The 23,778-nt window shown below is 43.0% G+C and overlaps 1 protein-coding gene across 2 annotated transcripts in view; it reads left to right on the forward strand.

Moving 5' to 3' along the window:
* Positions 1-23,778, forward strand: part of LOC129721307 (neuropeptide CCHamide-1 receptor-like) — a 177,003-nt gene that overhangs the window by 138,752 nt on the left and 14,473 nt on the right. For both annotated transcript variants that reach the window (XM_055673741.1, XM_055673742.1), the window contains exons 6-8: positions 2,338-2,441; positions 19,705-19,842; positions 20,213-20,347. In XM_055673741.1, coding sequence (XP_055529716.1) covers positions 2,338-2,441; positions 19,705-19,842; positions 20,213-20,347 — 377 coding nt within the window. The remainder of the gene's footprint in view (positions 1-2,337; positions 2,442-19,704; positions 19,843-20,212; positions 20,348-23,778) is intronic.

A 23,778-nucleotide genomic window follows, 5' to 3' on the forward strand; every position in this document is an offset into this window, starting at 1 on the left:
TTGTATCGACTCACGTTATGACTTCTAGTCTAGAATCGTTTGACACTCCTCGTCGAACCAGTCGTTACGTCGACTCCTCTAGACGATCAATCAAAACGTGATCGATTTGTGTTTCAGTGTGTTGTGGTGATCTACAAGTGTACCGATATGGAAGGCTATTCTGGAAGGTGTTACGTATGGCTATGTTCTTGGAGGCGGCGATGTAAATGAGTCGAAGGCCGTTTTCGTTCATGAGCCGGTATGCGCTGAACTTTCCAAGAACTGGTCTGAATTCCTCCTCCTGGCTAAGCTGAGCGTTAAGATCATGTCTTGGGCAGCTATCGTATGCACGTTACAGCACTGTTTAGAGTCCCACGCTAGGACCAGAACGTTGATCAGCCGTCCCTAACATAAAGAACAGAGGCTGTTTTGAGTCGCACCATTTTGGTTAACAGACGCCCGAGTTGGCGTAGCATTTCCTCTACCACCGAGATATGGTTAACGAGCCGCGTCAATGATCGCGCCGCACCTTTTCACTTAGCTATTGTCGGATGACAACGTTACCTAGGATACACCAACCAGTTGTGTTCATGTTTCAACTGGCAGTCTGTCGTGATCGTATGACTCGTGGAGGTTTGAGATAGGAACTCGAACTTGTGAAGACCAGAGCTAAGTTTGACACTCCTTTCAGGTTGTCAACTCACCATATGAACCCCTTTTTCGACACTAATTTTGTTCGAATTGTGTTTCGTAGTTACCACATTTTGATACATAACACTAAAACTAAAAGTCTGATTACAGTGAATTTCAATAGTAACCAATGGTACTTGCCCCATTCATTTGTTACTAAAAGTGAGTGAGCTTGAAAATTTGTACATATGTATGTACACACACCCACATACGTACATACACACACACACATACAAAAAATGCTTAGCTCGTCGTACTAAGTCGAGTTGTATATGATATTTGGCTGGTTTTTTTACGCAGATTCCGGAATTTACGCGGTTTTTTTACGCGGCACGTTTCCCCCGCGTAAAAAGTGACTTGAGTGTACATACAGAAGTATACGTGATGATCCCTGGTTATTTTTGCAGTAATTCTAGTAATGAAAATTCGATGATTAATTGCTGTGAACTTATCAAAAGCTACTTTTTCCATGCACATGTACAATACGTTTGTGACTTGGAACTGAACTTACACTGCCTGCGAATTTGAGTAGGAGTAATTCAATAACTTTATGCTGTTAGGGAAGATCCATAAATGACGTACGATAATAACGTTGCTTTTTAATAACACCTCCACCCCCCCTACATGACATTCTTTTGCTAATTTTTTATCAAAAACGTACCTTGTATCAGAAATGAACTAAAAAAGACAAGAAAGTAATAAAAATGACCCTAAACTAACATAACAGTGACAAAAAAGAACAATTAGAAAAAAAAAGCCATTTTTTCCTAGTTTCATATTTGCCACGTAGCCTGCCTTGACCCCCCACCCTCCCCCTCATCACATTTAGTCACAAAACTGCAACCACCTTCCTCCCCCTCCCCACCTTCGAATGCTACATTATTTATGGATGTTCCCTTATCTGTCGCACGTTAGACGCTCTGATTCTATCAACTCATTCAAAATTTATCGACAATGTGGCACAGAGCGTCCCAGAATGAAAGTATCACGTTTCACGGACTTGAGACCGCGATATTAATTAAGGATGCTCTTTAGATAGTAGCTCAAACTCAAATCATGACTCAATATCAAATATCTCGCTATATCATTCTAAGAGCAATTTTATGATAACGTCTAACAGCCAATCGACTGATAAATCAAAGTCACACCAGCCAACAAAGGTACCACTGAATCAAAGGACTAAATTATCTGAATGAAAGTTCTACATTTTCATTTTGAGAATTCAACTGGTGTGCAACTACCTACTTTCTCAGCCAGTTGCGTGTTCGGCAGAGACAGACTGCCAGAGTCATTAGGAGTGTAGCGCTAGCCTCGCAACCGTCGTCCTGCACAATAATAGATGGTTGGTGTATGGATTGCCACCCTACGCTTTGTTTTAAATTAATTAATTTCAATAAAAGTGCTTCATTCCGATTCGGAACTTTACACTCAGTTTATTCGACACAGACTCTAACAGTCTGATAACCGTAACCGTGATACTTCCGGGGAAGGAAAGACCTCTAATGTACAGACGAACAGGACGACTAATGTTACTACACAATATTTAGGACTCTATAATGCGATAGACCATATTGTTGAAAATGTACTACATTAAACATGACCCAACCCTCCCACATTTTCTCACGCTTCCATTATCTCTTTGTATCCTTTTTTTATCTTTGTCTATAGGTCAAAGCGAGACGGAAAGTTGCCGTTACTGTGCTTGCGTTCGTCGTAATATTCGGCATCTGCTTCCTGCCGTCGCATCTCTTCATGCTGTGGTTCTATTACAAGTAAGTTCAGCACCTCTAAATAGATTAGAGCTTCCACACTGATGAGAGCTCATTTTTTATTGTTTTTTCCACCCGAACCCAAGACACAGTAGCCAAAAGTGACACACTTTTGGACGAGTTGAATAATGATTGCAAAAGTTGTTTCGAGTATCTGCTGCAAAAGCTGTCAGCATACTGAGTAGCTTGGTTTGGATGCTGTGTGCACTCGTGGTAATGAATTGGAAAAACTGCGCAAAGAGGAAAATGTACACGAGAGAACTTAAACTGAATGGAAATTATTTGTTTCTACTATTCGACAACTTGACACTTAATCACGTTTCGCGATTTAAAAGCGAAAAAGAACGGCATGTCCGCTAAAAGTGCCTAATATGAAGTAAGATTTGAGCACTCTCCAAGTAATAAAATGGACACACTAAGGCGTTTTCATTCTACATCACTAACTTTCCAGAAGCATGTTTGTGCAATACGACAAGCGATTTAAAATGACATCCGAAAGCACAACAAAGCCGAAAAGCAGACAGTACTTATTACGCTTTACCCACATATTTCAAGCACGGCTCGTCTGCTGAACACCCAATGATAATTTTCATGTCATAAACAGAAATGGTGTCATTGCGCAATGAATGACGGCGTGTAGTATTTGGGCACAGAATAATAACAGTGGAAGGCGATTGAATAGAGAAATCATAAACAAGTTGAAGTTGAACTGCTGGAATTTATCTGGCTGGATTCGATAGCAATGCTGAGCTTGAAAAACCATGTGATATTGTGTTGTATTTTATCAATCGCTTCCAATGTATTATTAATACGCATTCAATATCGTCATCGGAGATAGAAACTTATATAATTATTTGAGTCGTTCTGATCTCAATCGAAAGTTTTTATTTTGGTAATTTTCTTGTGAACAATAAATATCTCTAATTCACCATAACAACTGTGTAACTTTTCAGATCGATCGGTGGAACTATATTTTTGCGTCCGATTTTTAAAGTTTCCATACGATTGTATATGGGAAAATCCACTTTTTCGAAACTTATTCTCTATAGATGTCCAGTTTGCTCCTAAAAATATATCGATACATGATATTTGTAGGAACACTGCTACAGCATGCTGCTATTGCTAACTTGCTTAAGGATGAGAAATAATTTAGCGTGGAATTATGCTTGAAAGCATGATGTTTGCTTATAGTATCTTCAGAGAAGCTTCCAAGATAAATTTTACGTGATACATTTCTTATCACATGCTTGAATTTGAAACAGCAGCATGCTGCAGCAGTATTGCTAGTAAAATTTAATGGTGAGGCGTTCGTCAGACAGTCAGACGGTCTTCGAAGGAGTTTTTCCCAGGAAAATTTCCAACAAATATCATGTGTCGATAGTTTAGGAGCAAACTGGAAATCTATAGAGAATTTGTTTTGAAAAAATGTATTTTCTTATATAAAATCGTATGTAAACTTTGAAAATCGGGCGCAAAAATATAGTTCCACCGACCGATCTGAAAAGTTACACAGTTGTTATAGAACCCATAAGGAACACGAAAAGTGCATGGGAGCGAAAAAATAACACCATCACTTTTTCCCATATAACTGTGTCCCAGTCTAATACCCCTATCATTCATGATATTTTATTATACACTAACAGTACAAAAGGTCAGTACGACCAAAATGATAAAAATAAGTCAAACATGAAACATCATTGTCCTGTGAATAGCATTCGCTGTTACTCAACGAAATACGCAATAAAATGCTTAGAGTGAGAATATATGCATGACAAAAAAGCTAAAGTTAACATTCTGATGAGGAGGCATCAATGATCTACATTAAAGTCATTTAGATAAGAGCCATAAGTTTCTTCTTAATGGGCTTTTGTATTCAAATCGAATCAGATTTGAATGACGACATTTGAAGACTGCATACGAGAAAAATAAACGCGTAAATTTGTATGTAACATTTTACTGGGTGAGTAAACAGAATTGCAAGTTGAGTAGGTACAGTTATGGCTTCTTATCTAGTGATCGACGTCGGACCGGGTAAACTTCGAGAAGGCCGGTTTGAAATCCGATGCGAAACTCGATCGGAACAGGAATGTAAGCGTTTCGGACAAAGTACTGGAACAGATAATACTTCCGGTATCCGGATAAGTCCGCTTCAATTTCGGAAGCAAAACTACTTACTTACTTTACTTTTACGGCGACAGACCGATTATCGATCCAATGCCGAATCCAGAATACGTCGTCATGTCACTCGTTCTTGGGCTGCTATCCTCCAACCTCCTAACAAAAAAACAATATCGCACGCTAGCCTGGGGGGCTAATGCGGTCTCTATCAACTAAACTAGTTGAGAGAATTCGTTATCGATACTGTTTTCGGCACATTTTGCATGTTGTAGGGTAAGTACAACGGTACACCGTGTCCCAGTGCTGAGTCGAGAAAATTTCCAGCTCAAAAAGATCCTCGACCAGATTGGGAATCGAAGCCGATATCACAACCGTGTGGGAGAGCTAGCCGACCGACATCGCTAACCACAGAACCACGGGGACCACATCCTCCAACCTCCCCTAACATCTATTTCGCGGGCATTCTCGTTGACAGCACACATCCAACGAGTGCGGTACCTACCTCGAGGTCAACGGCCGCTATCGGGATTTCCGCTAAATATAGTCTTCGCTGGCCGTTCGTCCGCCATGCCCAGCCCACTGCAACCTGCCGTGTTTTTTCGCTTGACTCGCCGATTTTTACACCTGGTACACATCATGGTTCATGCGTCGGCACCAAACGCCATCATGGCCGTAGAAGGCCATGGGAAGGATGAGTTTTTTGTAGAGTGCAAGTTTAGTACGGGTTTGCAGACTGAGGGACCTCAGCTGGTTACGTAATTTGTATTTGTATTTGTATTTATTTAATTATATCATCTGACCTATTTGGTCTTAATGAAGTGGGTTGGGTGGGGAAAAGCCCATTCGAGAAATTCCTTACGAAACCCTCAAATGCGCGTAAAAACCCCACCATCTTTTGATTAAACATTACCATTTCTAAAACTAAGTCTAACAACAAATCAATATACTATTGTAAACAATGACATATGCAGTGGTGGGCAACGCTAATCGAAAATTTAGCGACGCTAATCGCTAAGCCGCTAACCGGAAAATTTAGCTCAATAATCGCTAAACGGTAGAAGCTAAACCGACATTATCATTCTGTGCCGAACACGCATCAGTATCGGACGTGTTTGGTGGTCGCTCCGATTGAATATAAAACAAAAGAAGTGTGAGCAAGTGTTGGCATTGTTTGCCTGGTCGAGTGGAATTTAATCGAGTTCAAGGTCGCCCGCCTTTGTGCAACTGTTTCGCATCGTGATTGCCAGCTGGTGCGTAAGCCGATTGTGCTACAGCAGTGGACACAAAAGAGGAAAAAGAAGAAGCCATCAGTTGACAGTGCAGCTGTGTCGCTGTGAAGAGTGATCTCACACCCGGCTCGCTGCTGGTGGCTGTTTGGTGCTGCTGTATTGGTGCTGCGGACTGTAACGGCTGCAACTTCGAACGATCGGACAACCAACCTTGCTGGAAAGGAGAAGCAAAAAGGTACGTGTTCTTGTCGGCGCTAGTGCGCTAGACTTAGCGCGATGGATGTAGATCCCTCGCCTCCCGCGCCACCATCCCCGAACCCCTCTGACCCTGACCCTTCTGTTACCCCCTCCCCTGTTCATTCTTCAGTCCCCCCTCGCCCCAGGCTTTACCCAGACGGAGCCCAGGGCAGCTATACTGTCTATTTTCGGCCAAAGGCGGGACCGAAACCGAAACAGTTGAACATTTTGCAGATTTCGAAAGACCTGACGAAGGAGTACAAGGGCGTGACTGAAATTTCCAAGGTCCGACCTAACAAGCTCCGTGTCGTGGTCAGTAATCTGAAAGAGCCCAACGATATAGCTTGCTCTGAGCTCTTCACACGCGAGTATCGCGTTTACATACCCGCACAAGACGTGGAGATCGACGGTGTCATAACCGATTCGAGTCTGTCCGTCGAGTGTATACTGGAAAGTGCCAAAGGGTGCTTTAAGAACAAAACATGTCCCGATGTAAAGGTTCTCGACTGCAAGCAACTGCGGTCAGCATCGATCATCGGTGGCAAAACAGTATACACTCCGTCAGACTCGTTTCGAGTTACGTTTGCCGGGTCAGCACTACCAAGCCACGTCTCGATCCACCGGGTTCGTCTCCCTGTGCGATTATATGTGCCTCGCGTCATGAACTGCCTGAATTGTAAGCAGTTAGGCCGCACCGCCGCCTACTGCTGCAATAAGGCACGTTGTGGCAAGTGTGGGGAGAATCATTCCTGCAGTAAAAATGCTGAAAAATGCATTCACTGTGGGGAGAGTCAGCATGAGCTCTCGAAATGTATGGTGTACATGCAGCGCAGGGATAAAATAAAGAGGTCTCTCAAAGAGCGTTCGAAGCGTTCGTACGCTGAGATGCTGAAGAAGACCGTTATCACTTCTCCCATTACATCAAACCCTTTTGATCTGTTGTCCTCTGATGAAACCGATTCTGACGATTCACCAGCGGGAACATCTTACGCCAATCCTGGGGAGTCTAGAAAGAGGAAAAATATTTCCTCTCCTAAACTTCCCAGAAAAGGTCCTAAGATTTCTCAAAGTGCAATGAAAGTTACAAACAAACCAAACAGTGCTGCGGAAAAACCGAAGCAAACTCCTCCTGGGCTTGCAAATTTAAAGTCCCAGAAGGAGTTCCCAGCACTGCCAGGCACATCTAAAACCCCAGTTGCTCCTTTTACACTCCCAGTTGATGAAACAAACTCTGGATTAGTGAAATTTTCTGACATTGTGGACTGGATTTTTGAAACTTTCAATGTACCCGATCCAATTAAAATTTTTCTTACAGCATTCCTCCCAACAGTTAGATCATTTTTGAAGCAGTTGACTGCCCAATGGCCCCTCCTTGCAGCGATTGTATCCTTCGATGCCTAATTCATCTGCGTATATGAAGGATTCTATCTCTGTCTCACAGTGGAATTGTAGAAGTATTTTACCAAAAATTGATTCGTTTAAAGTTTTGATAAATAAAAACAAATGCGATGCATTTTCCCTTTGTGAATCTTGGCTTACTTCAAATATTGATCTCAACTTCCATGATTTTATTATTATCCGCCTTGATCGAGACACTCCATATGGAGGAGTACTTTTAGGGATTAAAAAGTGCTATTCTTTCTATCGTATTAACCTCCCCTCGATTCCAGGCATCGAAGTTGTCGCATGTCAAATGACAATTCAAGGTAAAGAGCTTTGTATTGCCTCAATATATATTCCTCCCAGAGCACAGGTTGGGCAACGGCTGCTCTTTGATTTAATAGAACTTCTTCCCTCGCCACGTTTGATTTTGAGAGACTTCAACTCTCATAGTGTGGCTTGGGGTTCCCCTTACAATGGTAACCGCTCCTCTTTAATTTATAACCTTTGCGATGACTTCAACATGACTATTTTAAACAATGGTGAAATGACACGTATCCCGAAACCTCCAGCGCGCCCAAGCGCTTTGGATCTATCCTTATGTTCGACGTCGCTACGGTTGGATTGCACATGGAAGGTAATCCTCGATCCTCACGGTAGCGATCATTTGCCTATTCTTATTTCAATTACTAACGGGTCAACTCGCATGCGACCAATTGACATTCCGTATGACCTCACACGGAATGTCGATTGGAAGTTATACGATGAAATGATTTCAAAGGCGGTCGAGTCGATTCAACATCATCCACCACTTGAAGAATACAACCTCCTCGCGGGCTTGATTCTCGACGCCGCGTTGCAAGCCCAAACGAAGAAATATCCCGGCGTAACGATCAAAGAACGGCCTCCCACTCCGTGGTGGGATCAAGAGTGCTCCGATGTCTACACGCAAAGATCCGACGCGTTTTTGGCCTTCCAGAAAGGAGGTATACCTGGCGACTATATACGGTATTCGGAGCTTGATACCAAGCTTGAAAGTTTGGCTAAAGCAAAGAAACGCGGATATTGGTGTCGGTTCGTGAACGAGTCGTCGAGGGAGACATCGTGAGCTCTTTTTGGAACACAGCCCGAAGAATGCGGAATCGCGTAACGGTCAACGAAAGCGAGGAGTCTTCAAGTCGGTGGATATTTGATTTTGCCAGGAAAGTATGTCCGGACTTTGTTCCTGAGCAAAATATTGTTCGCGATGCGTCTCCGGGCTACGACGCGATAGAATCACCTTTTACGATGGCAGAATTTTCAGTTGCCCTCCTGTCCTGTAACAATAACGCGCCTGGGTTAGATAGAATCAAATTCAACTTGTTGAAGAATCTACCCGGCAATGCCAAGAGGCGCTTGTTGAACTTGTTCAATAAGTTCCTGGAGCAAAACATTGTACCGCAGGATTGGAGGCAAGTGAAGGTGATCGCCATCCAAAAACCAGGGAAACCAGCTTCTGATCACAACTCTTATAGGCCGATTGCAATGCTATCCTGTATCCGGAAATTGATGGAAAAAATGATACTCCGTCGTTTAGACCACTGGGTCGAATCAAATGGTCTACTATCAGATACTCAATTTGGCTTCCGCCGTGCCAAAGGGACGAATGATTGTCTTGCGTTGCTTTCAACGGATATTCAGCTGGCGTATGCTCGTAAAGAACAAATGGCGTGTGCGTTCTTGGACATTAAGGGGGCTTTTGATTCCGTTTCTATTGACATTCTTTCGAGTAAACTTCACCGACAAGGATTTTCTCCAATTTTGAACAATTTTTTGCACAATTTGTTGTCCGAAAAGCACATGCATTTTACGCACGGCGATTTGGCAACTTTTCGCATTAGCTACATGGGTCTTCCCCAGGGCTCATGTTTAAGCCCCCTTCTTTACAACTTTTATGTAAATGACATCGACGAATGTCTGGCAAATTCATGCACGATAAGACAACTTGCAGACGACAGTGTTATCTCTGTTACAGGAGCCAAAGCTGCCGATTTGCAAGGACCATTGCAAGATACCTTGGACAATTTGTCTGCTTGGGCTTTACAGCTAGGTATCGAATTCTCTCCGGAGAAGACTGAGATAGTAGTTTTTTCTAGGAAGCATGAACCTGCTCAGCTTCAAACACAATTAATGGGTAAAACGATTTCTCAGGTTTTGGTACACAAATATCTTGGTGTCTGGTTCGACTCTAAAGGCACCAGGAGTTGTCACGTTAGGTATCTGATGGAAAAGTGTCAACAAAGAGTGAATTTTCTTCGTACAATAACCGGACAATGGTGGGGAGCCCACCCAGGAGACCTTATAAGGCTTTACCAAACAACGATATTGTCTGTCATTGAGTACGGGTGTTTCTGCTTCCGCTCCGCAGCAAACACACATTTGATCAAACTGGAGCGAATACAATATCGTTGGTTGCGTATCGCCTTGGGTTGCATGCAGTCGACCCATACGATGAGTTTGGAGGTCTTAGCTGGAGTACTACCATTGAAAAACCGCTTCTGGAGCCTATCTTCTTGCATTCTTATCAAATGTGAGGTCTTGAACCGTCCTGTGATTGAAAATTTTGAAAGGTTAATCGAACTTAATTCTCAAACCCGTTCTATGACATTGTATTTCAATCACATGTCCCATAATATTAACCCTTCTTCGAATATTCCAAATCGTGTCGACTTATCAAATACTTCTGATTCTACTGTGTTTTTCGATACATCCATGATAGAAGAAACTCGTGGAATCCCGGATCATTTACGCGTGCAGCAGATCCCTAAATTTTTTTTGCAATAAATATCGAAACATCAACTGCGACAATATGTACTACACTGACGGATCACTTCTTGATGGGTCCACTGGCTTCGGTATTTTCAATAACAATTCAACCGTCTCCCATAAGCTTGATAATCCTGCTTCTGTTTACGTCGCGGAATTGGCTGCAATTCAGTACACCCTAGGGATTATCGAAAAAATGCCCACGGACCATTATTTCATCTTTACGGACAGTCTCAGTCCCATTGAGGCTCTCCGATCGATGAAAGATGTTAAGCACTCTCCGTATTTCCTGGGGAAAATACGGGAACATCTGAGTGCTTTATCCGAAAAATCGTTTCAGATTACCTTAGCGTGGGTCCCTTCTCACTGCTCGATACCGGGCAATGAGATGGCGGACTCTTTGGCTAAGGTGGGCGCAACAAACGGTGATATTTATGAAAGACCAATTGCCTTTAATGAATTTTTCGCTCTTGTACGTCAGAATACGATCATCAGTTGGCAAAATGCTTGGACCAGAGGGGAACTGGGTAGGTGGTTACATTCCATAATCCCCAAGGTGTCGACGAACCCGTGGTTCAAGGGGTTGGATGTAGGTCGGGATTTCATTTGCGTGATGTCCCGGCTTATGTCCAATCACTATAGATTTGACGCGCATCTCCGTCGTGTTGGGCTCGGGGAAAGTGGTATCTGTGACTGTGGTGAAGGTTATCACGACATAGAGCACGTTGTTTGGTCATGCCCTGTACACCGTGACGCCAGGTCTAAATTAATAGCTTCCCTGCAGGCCGAAAGTAGGCAGCCGGCTGTTCCTGTTCGTGATGTCTTGGCGAGCCGTGACCTATCCTACATGTCCCTTATATACGTTTTCCTGAAATCCATCCACGCCCCAGTTTAATCCTATTCCCTTCCGCCTACATCCAACCAAACGACAAAAACACGTTAAGACCCCGGATCCGGAAACAGCAACTAGACCCGCACGATACTCTCAGGTCCCGAGGGAGACAACCCAATATGCCAGTCCGTAATATCTTGGCCCAGCAGCGGAACATGTGCTTACCTATGGCAATGAAAACCATCATACAGTAAACCAGTGCTTTTAATGCAAAATATTATAGCTTTAAGTTACATTTAGTTTCAGCTCGTAGTCGGCAGCGAGGATAAAAAATTTGCTTTTAGTTATTAAGATACTTTAGAAAGTAAGCTACCAGATATAATTGGCGCCGTTAAACATTAAATTGTATTTGTGCCGTGTAAAATAAATTATAGATGAACAAAAAAAAAATTTGTTCTACACTGACGGATCACTTCTTGATGGGTCCACTGGCTTCGGTATTTTCAATAACAATTTAACCGTCTCCCATAAGCTCGATAATCCTGCTTCTGTTTACGTCGCAGAATTAGCTGCAATTCAGTACACCCTTGGGATTATCGAAAAAATGCCCACGGACCATTATTTCATCTTTACGGACAGTCTCAGTTCCATTGAGGCTCTCCGATCGATGAAAGATGTTAAGCACTCTCCGTATTTCCTGGGGAGAATACGGGAACATCTGAGTGCTTTATCCGAAAAATCGTATCAGATTACCTTAGCGTGGGTCCCTTCTCACTGCTCGATACCGGGTAATGAAAAAACGGACTCTTTGGCTAAGGTGGGCGCAACAAACGGTGATATTTATAAAAGACCAATTGCCTTCAATGAATTTTTCGCATTTGTACGTCAGAATACGACCATCAGTTGGCAAAATTCTTGGACCAAGGGGGAACTGGGAAAGTGGTTACATTCCATAATCCCCAAGGTATCGACGAACCCGTGGTTCAAGGGGTTGGATGTAGGTCGGGATTTCATTTGCGTGATGTCCCGGCTTATGTCCAATCACTATAGATTTGACGCGCATCTCCGTCGTGTTGGGCTCGGGGAAAGTGGTATCTGTGCCTGTGGTGAAGGTTATCACGACATAGAGCACGTTGTTTGGTCATGCCCTGTACACCGTGACGCCAGGTCTAAATTAATAGTTTCCCTTCAGGCCGAGGGTAGACAGCCGGCTGTTCCTGTTCGTGATGTCTTGGCGAGCCGTGACCTATCCTACATGTCCCTTATATACGTTTTCCTGAAATCCATCCACGCCCCAGTTTAGTCCTATCCCCTTCCGCCTACATCCAACCAAACGACAAGAACACGTTAAGACCCCGGATCCGAAAACAGCAATCAGACCCGCACGACACTCTCAAGACCCGAGGGAGACAACCCAATATGCCAGTCCGTAATATCTTGGCCCAGCAGCGGAACATATTCAATATGCTGCTTACCTATAGCAATGGAAAACCATCAAACAACAAACCAGTGCTTTAATGCAAAACATTCTAGCTTTAAGTTATAGTTCTAGCTTTAAGATTTAGTTACAGCTCGTAGTCGGCAGCGAGGATAAAAAATTTGCTTTTGGTTATTAAGATACTTTAGAAAGTAAGCTACCAGATATAATTGGCGCCGTTAAACATTGAATTGTATTTGTGCCGTGTCAAATAAATTATAGATGAAGAAAAAAACCCGACATTAGCGGAACTTTCGCTAATCATTAACTTTTTAATATGTAAATGGTCATATCGCTTTATTTATTGCTCGTGTTTTGCAAGATTTGGACCACCTTGATCTTTTTTGGTAAAATAAACGAAAACAATTACTTTTTAAAGCTATTCACAATAAGAGGGTCACGAAACGGTATAAATACTTGATTTTGTAAAAACAAGAATAACAAAAGTTATTTAGCTTGCATTAAAAATAGACACTCTTAGGAATGTTTTCATGAAAATTCAATTATTATCTGAATCGAAAAAGTAGAACCAAAGTTGTCAGCATTGCAATTTACAAAAGTTCTTGGTGGGCCGAAAATTCAATCTAGATCTTGAGCTTGTTCTTCAAAATGCTCCGTGGCTTGTACGATAACTGGAACTCCATTCTAGGGTAAAAAGACTGACAAAAGTAACTTCCGCAGTAAAGTATGTTCATCTTTCGAAGCAATTTACGTACGCCATCAGTAATTCACAGTTTTTCTAAATATTTCTATTGTCGCTTCTCTACAAAATTTAGTGAATTAGCGATTAGCGTTTCGAAGGCCAAAATTTTAGCGACGCCAACAGTTTCGCTAACCAGCTCAAAAATTAGCGAAATTGCTAAACCGCTAACTGAATTTTAGCGTCGCTAATTAGCGATTAGCGAATTAGCGGAATGGTGCCCACCACTGGACTTATGAAATCACTTAACTAGCTAAGACACAATTTTACCCTGAGGTTAACAAATTACAACATTCGCTTGAGTCTATTTTGAAAAGTAAAAGTTGAAGTCAAATAGGTAAAATACATTGTTGAAGACGTCACATATCGCCCTGATAGGTTCGTTTTGGCCATATTCTGTACAATGAATGGGAGACGCAGAAAGGTTCGCAATCTTAGGTTTCGATAGGAAACATTCACGTTGATTTGAGCCAAAATGTTTGGAGCGTCAATTTCGCCACTTAGCAGTTTTCCCACGAATACAGCCCTGGACACGTCTTTTCTTTTCGCTAGTTTGTCAATGCCAAGTAGACGGCATCGGTTAGTATAAGGTGGTAATTGGGCAGGATCACGCCATGGAAGTGATCTTAGAGCGTAACGCAGAAACCTGACCTGTACTGATTCAATCCGGTTGGCCCAGATGTCAGTGTAAGGGCTCCATATGATGGCAGATGTTTCCAAAACAGAGCGAACTAGTGAGACGTATAGCGATAGCAGACAAAACGGATCAGTAAACTCTTTGGCGATTCTCATCATGAAGCCGAGGTTTCTGTTTGCTTGTGCAATGATATGAGAATACTGGTGCTTGAAGAACAGCTGCGAGTCAAGCAGTACACCTAAATCTTCTATTACCGATACTCTCTCGAGGGATTCTTCTCATACACTATAGTTCCAAGGTAGCGGCTTAATTTTTCGTGTGAAGCAGTGCGCGAAACAACGGAACAAAGTTGCTAAATTGCTGTTTCAGTGTGTGTGAGAATATTTCTACTACGCTATCAATATCAGTTCCGCGGTTCAACAAATTTTCCCAATTTATTGCGAGTAGAGCCCTCTGGAGACCATCGAAATCGGTTTTACTGAAGTTAAGTTGCTCAGTTTTAGACAATTCTTCAAAACGAACTAGCTGAGGGCAAGCCAATGATACAGACAGCGGTGGATGATGGGGGTCGATACCAACTAACGAATCGCATGCTCCGATGATGGTACAGTTTGGTGCGGATTCGTCATTGACGAATACGAGGTCAAGAGTCCGATTTCGACAGTTCTTTACTGTGCTTAGTTGAGTCATGTTATGTAAAGACATTCCATCCAATAACGCAATACTTGAACTACTGAAACTCGAATCCGAAGGATAGCATAAACGCTACCAGAGCGGCTGGCTTTCCAAGCAAGGCCAGGCTGATTGTAATCCCCGAAAAGCAAGTGAGTAGTGTTCAATTGGAGAGAGTGCGTAATAGCAAGCACCGAGTCGATATGATTCTGAATGACAGAAGTGTTATCGGCGGTATCAGGCGGGATATATACAACACCTACACAAATGTTAGTGTTGTGTATGCGAACGTCTACCCATAACTGTTCTATATCAAATCTAACACTAGGTCTTTGTTTAGACTGTAACCTATAAGATACTGCAACGAGGACACCGCCTCCGCGGGATTTACCTGTACGTGCTACGTCACGGTCATTGCGGTAAACTTTGTACATTGGTCCAAACAGCTGGGGAGAGCAAATGTTATCGTTCAGCCAGGTTTCGGTGAAAACTATGACGTCATAATCAGCAACCAAAGTGGCAACAAACAGCTCATGGATTTTCGTGCGTAGCCTTCTCACATTCTGGTAGAAGAAATTGAGGTTGTCGCATAAATCAGCATCCAGCGGTGCGCCATCGACACAAATTTCAATTGTAGAATTCGACTGAAAATTGGGTTGAATTTCAACGACGGCAGAATCCGAACACCTAGATTCATGTGAACATATACATTCTTGTTGTTTACCTGTGACAAGTACATGCTCGCGCTCACCGTCAAAATCAAAAACCCTTCTTAAGCTGTCGACTTCACGTTGGTTGTTCATTAAATCATCGGTGTCGGCAGCTTGAACAGCGCCTCCAGTCTTTTGTTTATCGCTCCTTTCAAGTTCATCAATGTAGCATTTTTGAGCGGCAGCTGTTAGCCCGGTTTGGCTAGAAAAAACGCACATTCCCTGAGATTTTTGCAAGCAAATATTATACATATACTTAACCGGAGAAGGGGCCCGTTGGCCCCCTTGGTCCCCTGTAGGATGCATCACAGTTATTGGCAAACAGGTGTTATGGTCAGAGGCGTTGCAGGCGCCAGGTCTCGGCCGTTTTTTGGTCCATTTTCAATAAACTCTCAAAACAATATTCGGGCGGGCCAAGTTCTTGGTGAAAGAGCAGTTGTCTTATGTTTTGGATCAATGCTTATTTTAAATGAAACAAAACGCATTGTATCCACATCCTTCTTAACCAATTTCACCACATCAGCTGGCTCGTCGCATTGCAGACACTCTTTGACCATTTCATGAATATTTTCACATGAATCATCTGGGTGAATTCTGGATATATAAATCCATAATTTTTTTCTCACCGGCAGGAACATAGCTATTGATGTTAGCAGGCTGGAGTTCGTTCCAACAATAGCGCCCCGGTTAGTAGCATACTGCTCTTCACGGCGTCTTTTAGACCCTGGGCGACTTATTGTAGGCCAGTTCTGCATACCGCGCGGAGTAGCTCCCGGTTTGTCATTCAAATTGGTAGAACTAACAGGCTTACACTAATCCGTAGAAGGCCTTGTTTGCACCTGGTATCAGCCTTTTTGTCTCACAGCTAACCTCGTTGTTACATGTCACTAATATACCCACGTAGATAAATTCGTCGACTACTTCTAAAGTTTCGATATTTAACTCCACCTCAGCACCATGCATTTCGTTTTGACAGAGTCAATGATGAGCCCTATTCTCGCAGCTTCCCTCCTGAGTGGTCCGAAGGCCTCTTCACTATTCTACGGTTGATACCAATGATGTCGATATCGTCCGCAAAACCTAGAAGCATATGTGACTTCGAGGTGATGTTTCCGCTTCTTGACACACCAGCCCTCCATGCGATGCTGAACAATAGCTTTGACAGCCCGTTCCTGCTTCAAACCATCTAACGCCACGAAGGAGTCTGATATCTCATCGGCTATCCTGACGCATGATGTGGAGCCTTCAAGGATGACACATATCAGCCTAATTAGTTTTGTTGGGAAACCATTTTCGAGCATAATTCCCCATAACTCATTCGTCTTAACTGTATTGTACGCTGCCCTAAAGTCTATGAACAGATGCTGAGTCTGAAGTTGAATTTTCGAAATATATCGAGGATCTGTCGCAGGGTTAACATTTGGTCCGTAGTGGAGTGTTTCCCTTAAAAGCCACAAAGCCAATAAAAGTCTCCTGCAACGGCCTCAACCTATGGAACAGAATACGGGAGAGAATTTTGTAAACGGTGTTGAGAAGGACTATGCCCCGATAAATACAACAGTCCAGGCGGTGACCGTTCTCGTAGATCGGACATATGAGACCCTCTAACCAGTCGGAGGGTATTTCTTCATTGGACCACACTCTCAACAAGCACGATACAGCTGTTCGCTCCAGAATTTGAAGAGCTCGGCTGGAATGCCGTCCTTACCAGCTGCCTCGCAGTTCTTCAGCTCTTTCACTGCTTTCTTCACCTCGTCCACGGATGATGGGTCTACAGCTTTCCCATCATCCTCAATCAGCATCCTGCTTTTTTCTTATACGCTGTTTTCTTCACCATTCAACAGCACACTAAATTGTATCTTCCAACGCCTGGCCTCCTCCGTTCTATCGGTAATCAGGTTCTCCTCACTATCGTTGCACATGACAGGGGCTGACACGTTTCGGTTTCTGATTCCATTAATCTTCTTGTATAAGCTTCTCGCATCGTGCCTGGAGAAGCAACCTTCCGCCTCCGCAAGAATACACTGTCAATGCTGTCGTTTCTCCCGGCGATGGATTTTTTCAGCAGCTCTAGCCTCCCGATATCTACGCCCTGACGAGTCACAGCCGTGGCTAACACGTGAACTCTGGCGCGATTCTTTCCATCCGTTGCTCGCTGGCACCCAGCGTCAAATCACATTTTGGACGTGGCTGTCGCAGATGCACGCAACACTTCTCCCGCTGTGGTGTTGATTGTACTGTAGATATGCCTCCACTGTTCATTCAGGTTATCTCCAACTTAATCCTCGATCCGCTCATCAACTTTCTGAAGGGACTCGGTAGCCACTTCTCCAGTTGATAGCCCCTGGATGCTCAACTGTATTCTACTTGTCGTCCTGAATTTTAACACGTTGGATAACCGGGCGCGAATCTTAGATACCACGAGAGTCCTCTAAACGACTTCACGTCTGTAACGTCTGAAAAGTGCCAACCATCAATCAGAACATGGTCGATCTGAGAACAGACATCTACATTCGAGTGCATCCAGGTGTGCTTTCGTATATCCGGCGTGCACAATAAGTGCTACAGATAGCTACCATACCTTTGGATGCAGCGAAATTGACAAGCATCAGGCCAGGTGCTCACAGAACTCCTCCTTCCCTTGATAGGATTTATTGTTGGTCGGTGCGTACACATTTATCAGGCTGTAGTTGAAAAATTTGCTCATAATTCTCAACACACATATACGGTCATGAATCGCTTCATCTGTTTCCCTATGAGCACAAAACCAACACCTCTTTCTGCTTTCACACAGCCACTGTAGTAGATGTGGTACTCAAATGAAATGCCCGTAATAGGAACTACTGCCCGAAATGCGCGTTATCCCGTTTTCGGCCACCTCACCTCCTGTTCGCAGCAACCTCCATATTCACTTTCTGCAGCTCTCTAGCCAGGATACCTGCACGTTCCGGTTTGAGTAGAGTCCTTACATTCCAAGTACCGAGTTTCTAATAATCGTTGTCTTTTTTCGCTCGCCTAGGTCCATGCCGATTATTCCGTTCCGTATTTACATCTGGATTGTTCGTAGTATTTTATATTCGGTATGCTGCCTTACTAGGGCTGCGATACCTAGTCTTGCGACGGGGCTGCCGTCTTAGATATAACGAGGCACCGCGTTTCGTGATTCAGCCGCCAGCTCCGAGACAGACGCTGTTGTACGCCGCCCCTAACATGGGATTCAGCCGCGTATGATCCACCTTTCCAGTCAGCACACGACCATAGGTTGGTTACCTGATCTCCGCTAAGGTTATTCGGATCCCGGTCGGCACCTCGTGCAGGTTGGAAACTAAGTTATCGCATTATGAAGTATAAAACAGAGCATTTTTAAAGTTTAATGGAACTTTGTGAGTTAATTTTTTATCAAATTGGTAATTGACTCACAGGAAATGTGAAATGATAAAACTGTGATTGTAAATGATACTGAAAGTCCAAATTGTTTTTTTTTTGTACACATCATTTTTTTGACACGGCACAAATACAAATTTATGTTCTACGAAATCAATAATATCGTTTAAACTGCGACAACATTTTTATCCTAGCTACCAACTACAAGCTGAAACAAAATCTTAAACTAGAACCAACATGGTTATTTTTCACATCATATGTTCGATTTGCTGTATTTGTTACGATTGTTAAATGGGCACTTCGATGCTTTGTACATAGCTATATACCAACATCATGTATGATATGTTCCTCTGAGCCAGAATGTTACGAGCATGGAGTTGTATCCCTCAGGCCTGCCTAAATACGTATGTTGCTTTGCATTATGATTTTTGGCCGGTATGTCCTATTTCTCCGGCCCCAAGGCCAATGGCTAATCCAACTGTGGAAAAACCAGTTTTCCGAAGCAAACGCTTAGAGCACCCAGACTAATGAAAATTATCGGGACACCGCCAACTATTTATAGCGTTCGTAATTAGAACTTTTCCCATAGTTCATCAGATTGGATATTGACTCACACCTATATATAAGTAAGTATACAATCTGACAGCAATTTAATGCTTCTTCATCATTAGCACATCAACAAAGCTTCACACGTTTTAAAGACACGCCTAATAAGTTTGCCTTGTGATGTGAAAATGCTCTATTTGTTACTGACTTTTATTCAGGCCTTATAAGATTTTAAAATGACGGTGCAAATGAACTATTTTTTTTTTCAAATCATTGAATAGTATACATTCGTCATATTGTGTCATCCAATCATTGAACTGAAAACACAGAAAAATAAAGCTAATCATTATAACGAATTGGTTTCACAAGAACCATTTATACAGTAACGTTATCAAATATCACCCTAGTGATAATCCACAATTCGGCAATTTTTTTCGTATGTCAGTTGTGATAAAAATGCCAATGCAATTATGGTTGAATTGAAACATCCAATTGAATTATTCGCAATTAACAAGTGGTTTCATTTACTTCCATTGCAGTCCCAATTCACAGGAGGAGTATAATCACTTTTGGCACGTGTTGCGTATAGTAGGATTCTGCCTGTCATTCGCCAACAGCTGTGCCAATCCGGTTGCTCTATACTGCGTGAGCGGTGCTTTCCGAAAGCATTTCAATAGGTGAGCGAATTTGTGGTAATAAGTTATGAGCGAATTATATTATGTAATGGGTACTATTTTTTGTCGGAGATATCTATTCTTTTATTGGCAGGATATTAACATAAATTTCATGATAATATTCAATTATTCAAAAATTAAACAGCGACTACGTACGATTCGTTACTGAAATAACTTTAATTTGAAAATTGCGGTTTGGAAATATACATTTACGGTTCAGATTTTTATGTTTAATAGGACTTCATTGGCACAGCATAAGTACCTAAACGAGGAAGTTTTATTTTGCTTAAAAATAACTTTTTATCTCTGAAACCCTAACCCCCATTGAGATTTTAATTTCGCTAATTACGATTACATTCGGTCTCCCGTGCAGATACCTGCTGTGCGACGGCTCTCCAAGTGGTCGCAGACGTCGTGGTGATAATCTTGGACACCGGGACACATCACTCACGAGCACCATGTCCAGACGGTACCCCAGCAAACGATTCGGAACGCAATCGATGCGAATGTGAGTAGCCATTTCTGCTTTTCGATTACTAAGGCACAATTTCATGCTTAGGAACAAATTTTAATTGTGAGTGTGATTCAATTATAACGACAGCATGTAGGCTATCACATTTCCAATCATTTGTTATGTTCATTGTGGCTACCTGCAACTTTCTATATTCACTAACGCTGCGACTATTTTAGTTTCGAAAACATAACCGTTCACAGAATTTGATAAACGAGAGCACCTTTCCAACAGACTTATCCTAATTGGGTAGTCTTTTTATCGTGCTTGTGAATGGCAAAGCAACTTTTACCTAGAGCAAACAGTGTTTGTTTATTTCTTCATTAAGGTGGTTTTCAGGCAATGAGCATTAAAGAAAGGTGAGGAGGAAGATGTATTTTTCTAGTATTGGTAAATGCATCAAACTAGACAAACTCAATGGTAAACCTAAATAGTTACATCCCTATTTGGCATCAACTGTGAGCAGAGGGGGACGTGCAAAAGTTAGTGAGTATCCTCCTCACCTTCCTTTGATTCTCATTGGTTTTCAGGTACAGGTTGGTTCACCACCATGTGCATCATTTGAAAAAATCTAGAAAATTTTCCCAAATTAACTAAAATCAATGCTGAAGTCACAACGCTGTTGACGTAATACTATTCGCCCTATTGCTTGCCCATTCGTCTCCCTAAGTGAAAGTAAGGTTCTACAAATCTTTTGCTTGACTTATATATGGTTTTGGAAGCTAAAAATAAAATTGTTTGTAAGCTCTTACTCCAACGTCAAAACTAAACTTGATTTCATTCTCAGGAAGTCTGACCCTTAGCTTGGAACCATAAAATAGGTATTGAGTAACGGAGTTGGGACGAGACGTTTTGTAAAAACATGAGACTTATTAGGTGCGCAATTTCTACTCTTCGCAGATGCTACATTTAGCAGTCCGAGCTTGATTTCCTGTTTTTAATATACAAAGAATTCATGGCTAACAGAAAAAAAATCACGGAAATGCTGCTCTTATAGAATCAACGTGCTGTTGCTGGTTTCGACGCTTTGAAAACGGTAATTTCGATGTTGATGACTGTCCGAGAGAAGAAAGACCAAAAGTTCTCGGAGGCAATGAATTGTAAGTTTTGCTCGATGAGGATTGATGTCAAACACAGGAACAGTTTACATCGGTATTAAGAGCTACCCGCCATGCCATTTCAAAACAATTGCATGCTTTGGGAATGATTCTAAACCAAGTAACTCGTTTTTGAAGCCAAGCGATATTGAACGTCGTTTTCGCGCCTGTGAACAAATGCTGGGTTGGTAAACGACTGGGCAGTGCGTAACAGTAGTACACCCATACTATCCCTGCCTCCACGTGGTACCGACTGGAAAAAGAGCAACCAAGGGAAGATTGGTGAACCGGTGGCAACTCGCTGACAGTGAAGGGGGAGCTGTTTTCCTAGGAGGGCAGCTTGCCTGAATGTCTGTTCTCCATGTTAAGGGCGACTCAAACATCGTCTGATCCAGAGCGGAATGCTGAATTATGGAATACGGTGTCTCGCCTGTAGCTGGCATGCCGAAAAAAAATATTACGAGCAATCGAGAATTGGATACGGACCGGAACAATCGGCAATAAGGTTGGCGATTGGAAGCTCGGTACATAAAACTGTAGATCGCTAATCGTCTCGGATGGCGACCGGATTCTGCTGGATCAGCTAGAACCTCGCCACTTTCAGGAAATTTGTCGAAAAGATGAGAAGGTACGGAGGATTTGTGGCCGCATGGCACCGTACTACCGGGACGGTTGCACAACCAATGAGGTGAATATCGGCTTCATAGTGCTGGGCAGGATGCAGAGTCGTGTGATCAAGTGGCAGGCGATCAACGACAGATTGTGTTTGTTGATAATAAAAGGCCGGTTCGACAACTACCCTATCCTCAATGTGCACTGTTCTCACGAAAGAAGACCCGATGTAGAGAAAGAAGCGTTCTGCGCACAGCTGGAAATCTCTACGATAGAGGCATCAAGATCGTCTTCGGGGACATGAATGCTCAAATCGGTAGGGAAGGCATATGCAAGCCGGTGATCGGCCCGCACAGCCTGCACACCGTGACGAACGACAACGGCCAGCGATGCGCCAACTTTGCAGCTTCCCGAGGACTGGCAGTTCGAAGTACCTTCTTCCCCGAAAGGACATCCACAAAACCACCTGGAGATCACCTGACCAACGTACATTCGCCATGTTCTCATCGACGGCCGGTTCATCTCAGACATTACAAACGTACGCACCAATCGCGGTGCCAATATTGGCTAGGACCACTACCTAGTTGCGGTACCTTTGCGTTCAAAACCGCATACCACGCGCGACATCGCCGAACCCCGCGACTCAAACTCAAGCAGCTCCGAGACCCCTAAACTGCGGAGGAATACGCGCTACAGCTCGAAGCGGTACTACCCACGGCGAAGGAGCATGGCGATTCGCCTCTCGAGGATGGCTGGTGCACCATTCGCACAGCTATCGGGGAGACTGCAACAGCCACACTAGGAGTGGAATCACCCAGTGGCAGAAACGACTGATATGACGGGGAGTGCGAAGTAAATGAGATGAACCGGACCTGGGCGATATACGTGAGCAGGTCAACGAGAGAGAACAAAGCCAATTACAAACGGGCACGGAACAAAATGACCACGATTCTCAGACGAAAGAAGCTCCAGCAAGAAAATCGTAAACATGAGGAACTGGAGCAGCTATACCGTGCCAGTAATACACGGAAGCTCTATGAGAAGGTGAACTAGTCTCGCAGAGGATATGTACCGCGAACTGACATGTGCAAAGACGCAGATGAGAACCTTCTCACGGATGCCAGTGAGGTGGTCGACAGGAGGAAGAAGTACTTCTTTGGACACCTGAATAGCGATACAGTGAACAGAAGCGAAGCAGGAACTGACTTAAGATCACCAGCAGCGGATGACCGAGTACCAGCCCCCGATGTTCATGAAGTTCTTTATGAGATCGGGAAGCTGAAGTACAAAAAAGCGGCTGGCAAAGACGGATGGGAGAGAGGCGCTGGCTAGAGCGCTGCAATAAGTTATTTCCAGGATTTTGGAAAAGGAAAAACTGCCAAACGAGTGGATGTGGAGAGTCGTCTGTCCCAGCGATGCCAACCTTTTTTATGAAAAGCTGGAAGAATTCAAAATAAAAAACTGGAGAAAACTGGATATATAAATTTGAAGCTTTTACATAAATTTATTTGATTTTCGGTTCAAAAATGCTGCACCGTATTATTGCATGTAACCAAAAAGGCCGAAGGAAAAATTTTTACTGATGGAGATTATAGTCACTGGCGTACTTGATATTGAGTAGATTTCGATTAAAATCTTACAAACATGAATGCACAGAATACTAAAAAAAAAGACCATACATGTAATGGGAATGAGTTCAAAAAATGTGGTGATGAACAA

The sequence above is a fragment of the Wyeomyia smithii genome, chromosome 2 (assembly GCF_029784165.1).
Source record: "Wyeomyia smithii strain HCP4-BCI-WySm-NY-G18 chromosome 2, ASM2978416v1, whole genome shotgun sequence".
In the NCBI taxonomy this organism is placed as follows: Eukaryota; Metazoa; Arthropoda; class Insecta; order Diptera; family Culicidae; genus Wyeomyia; species Wyeomyia smithii.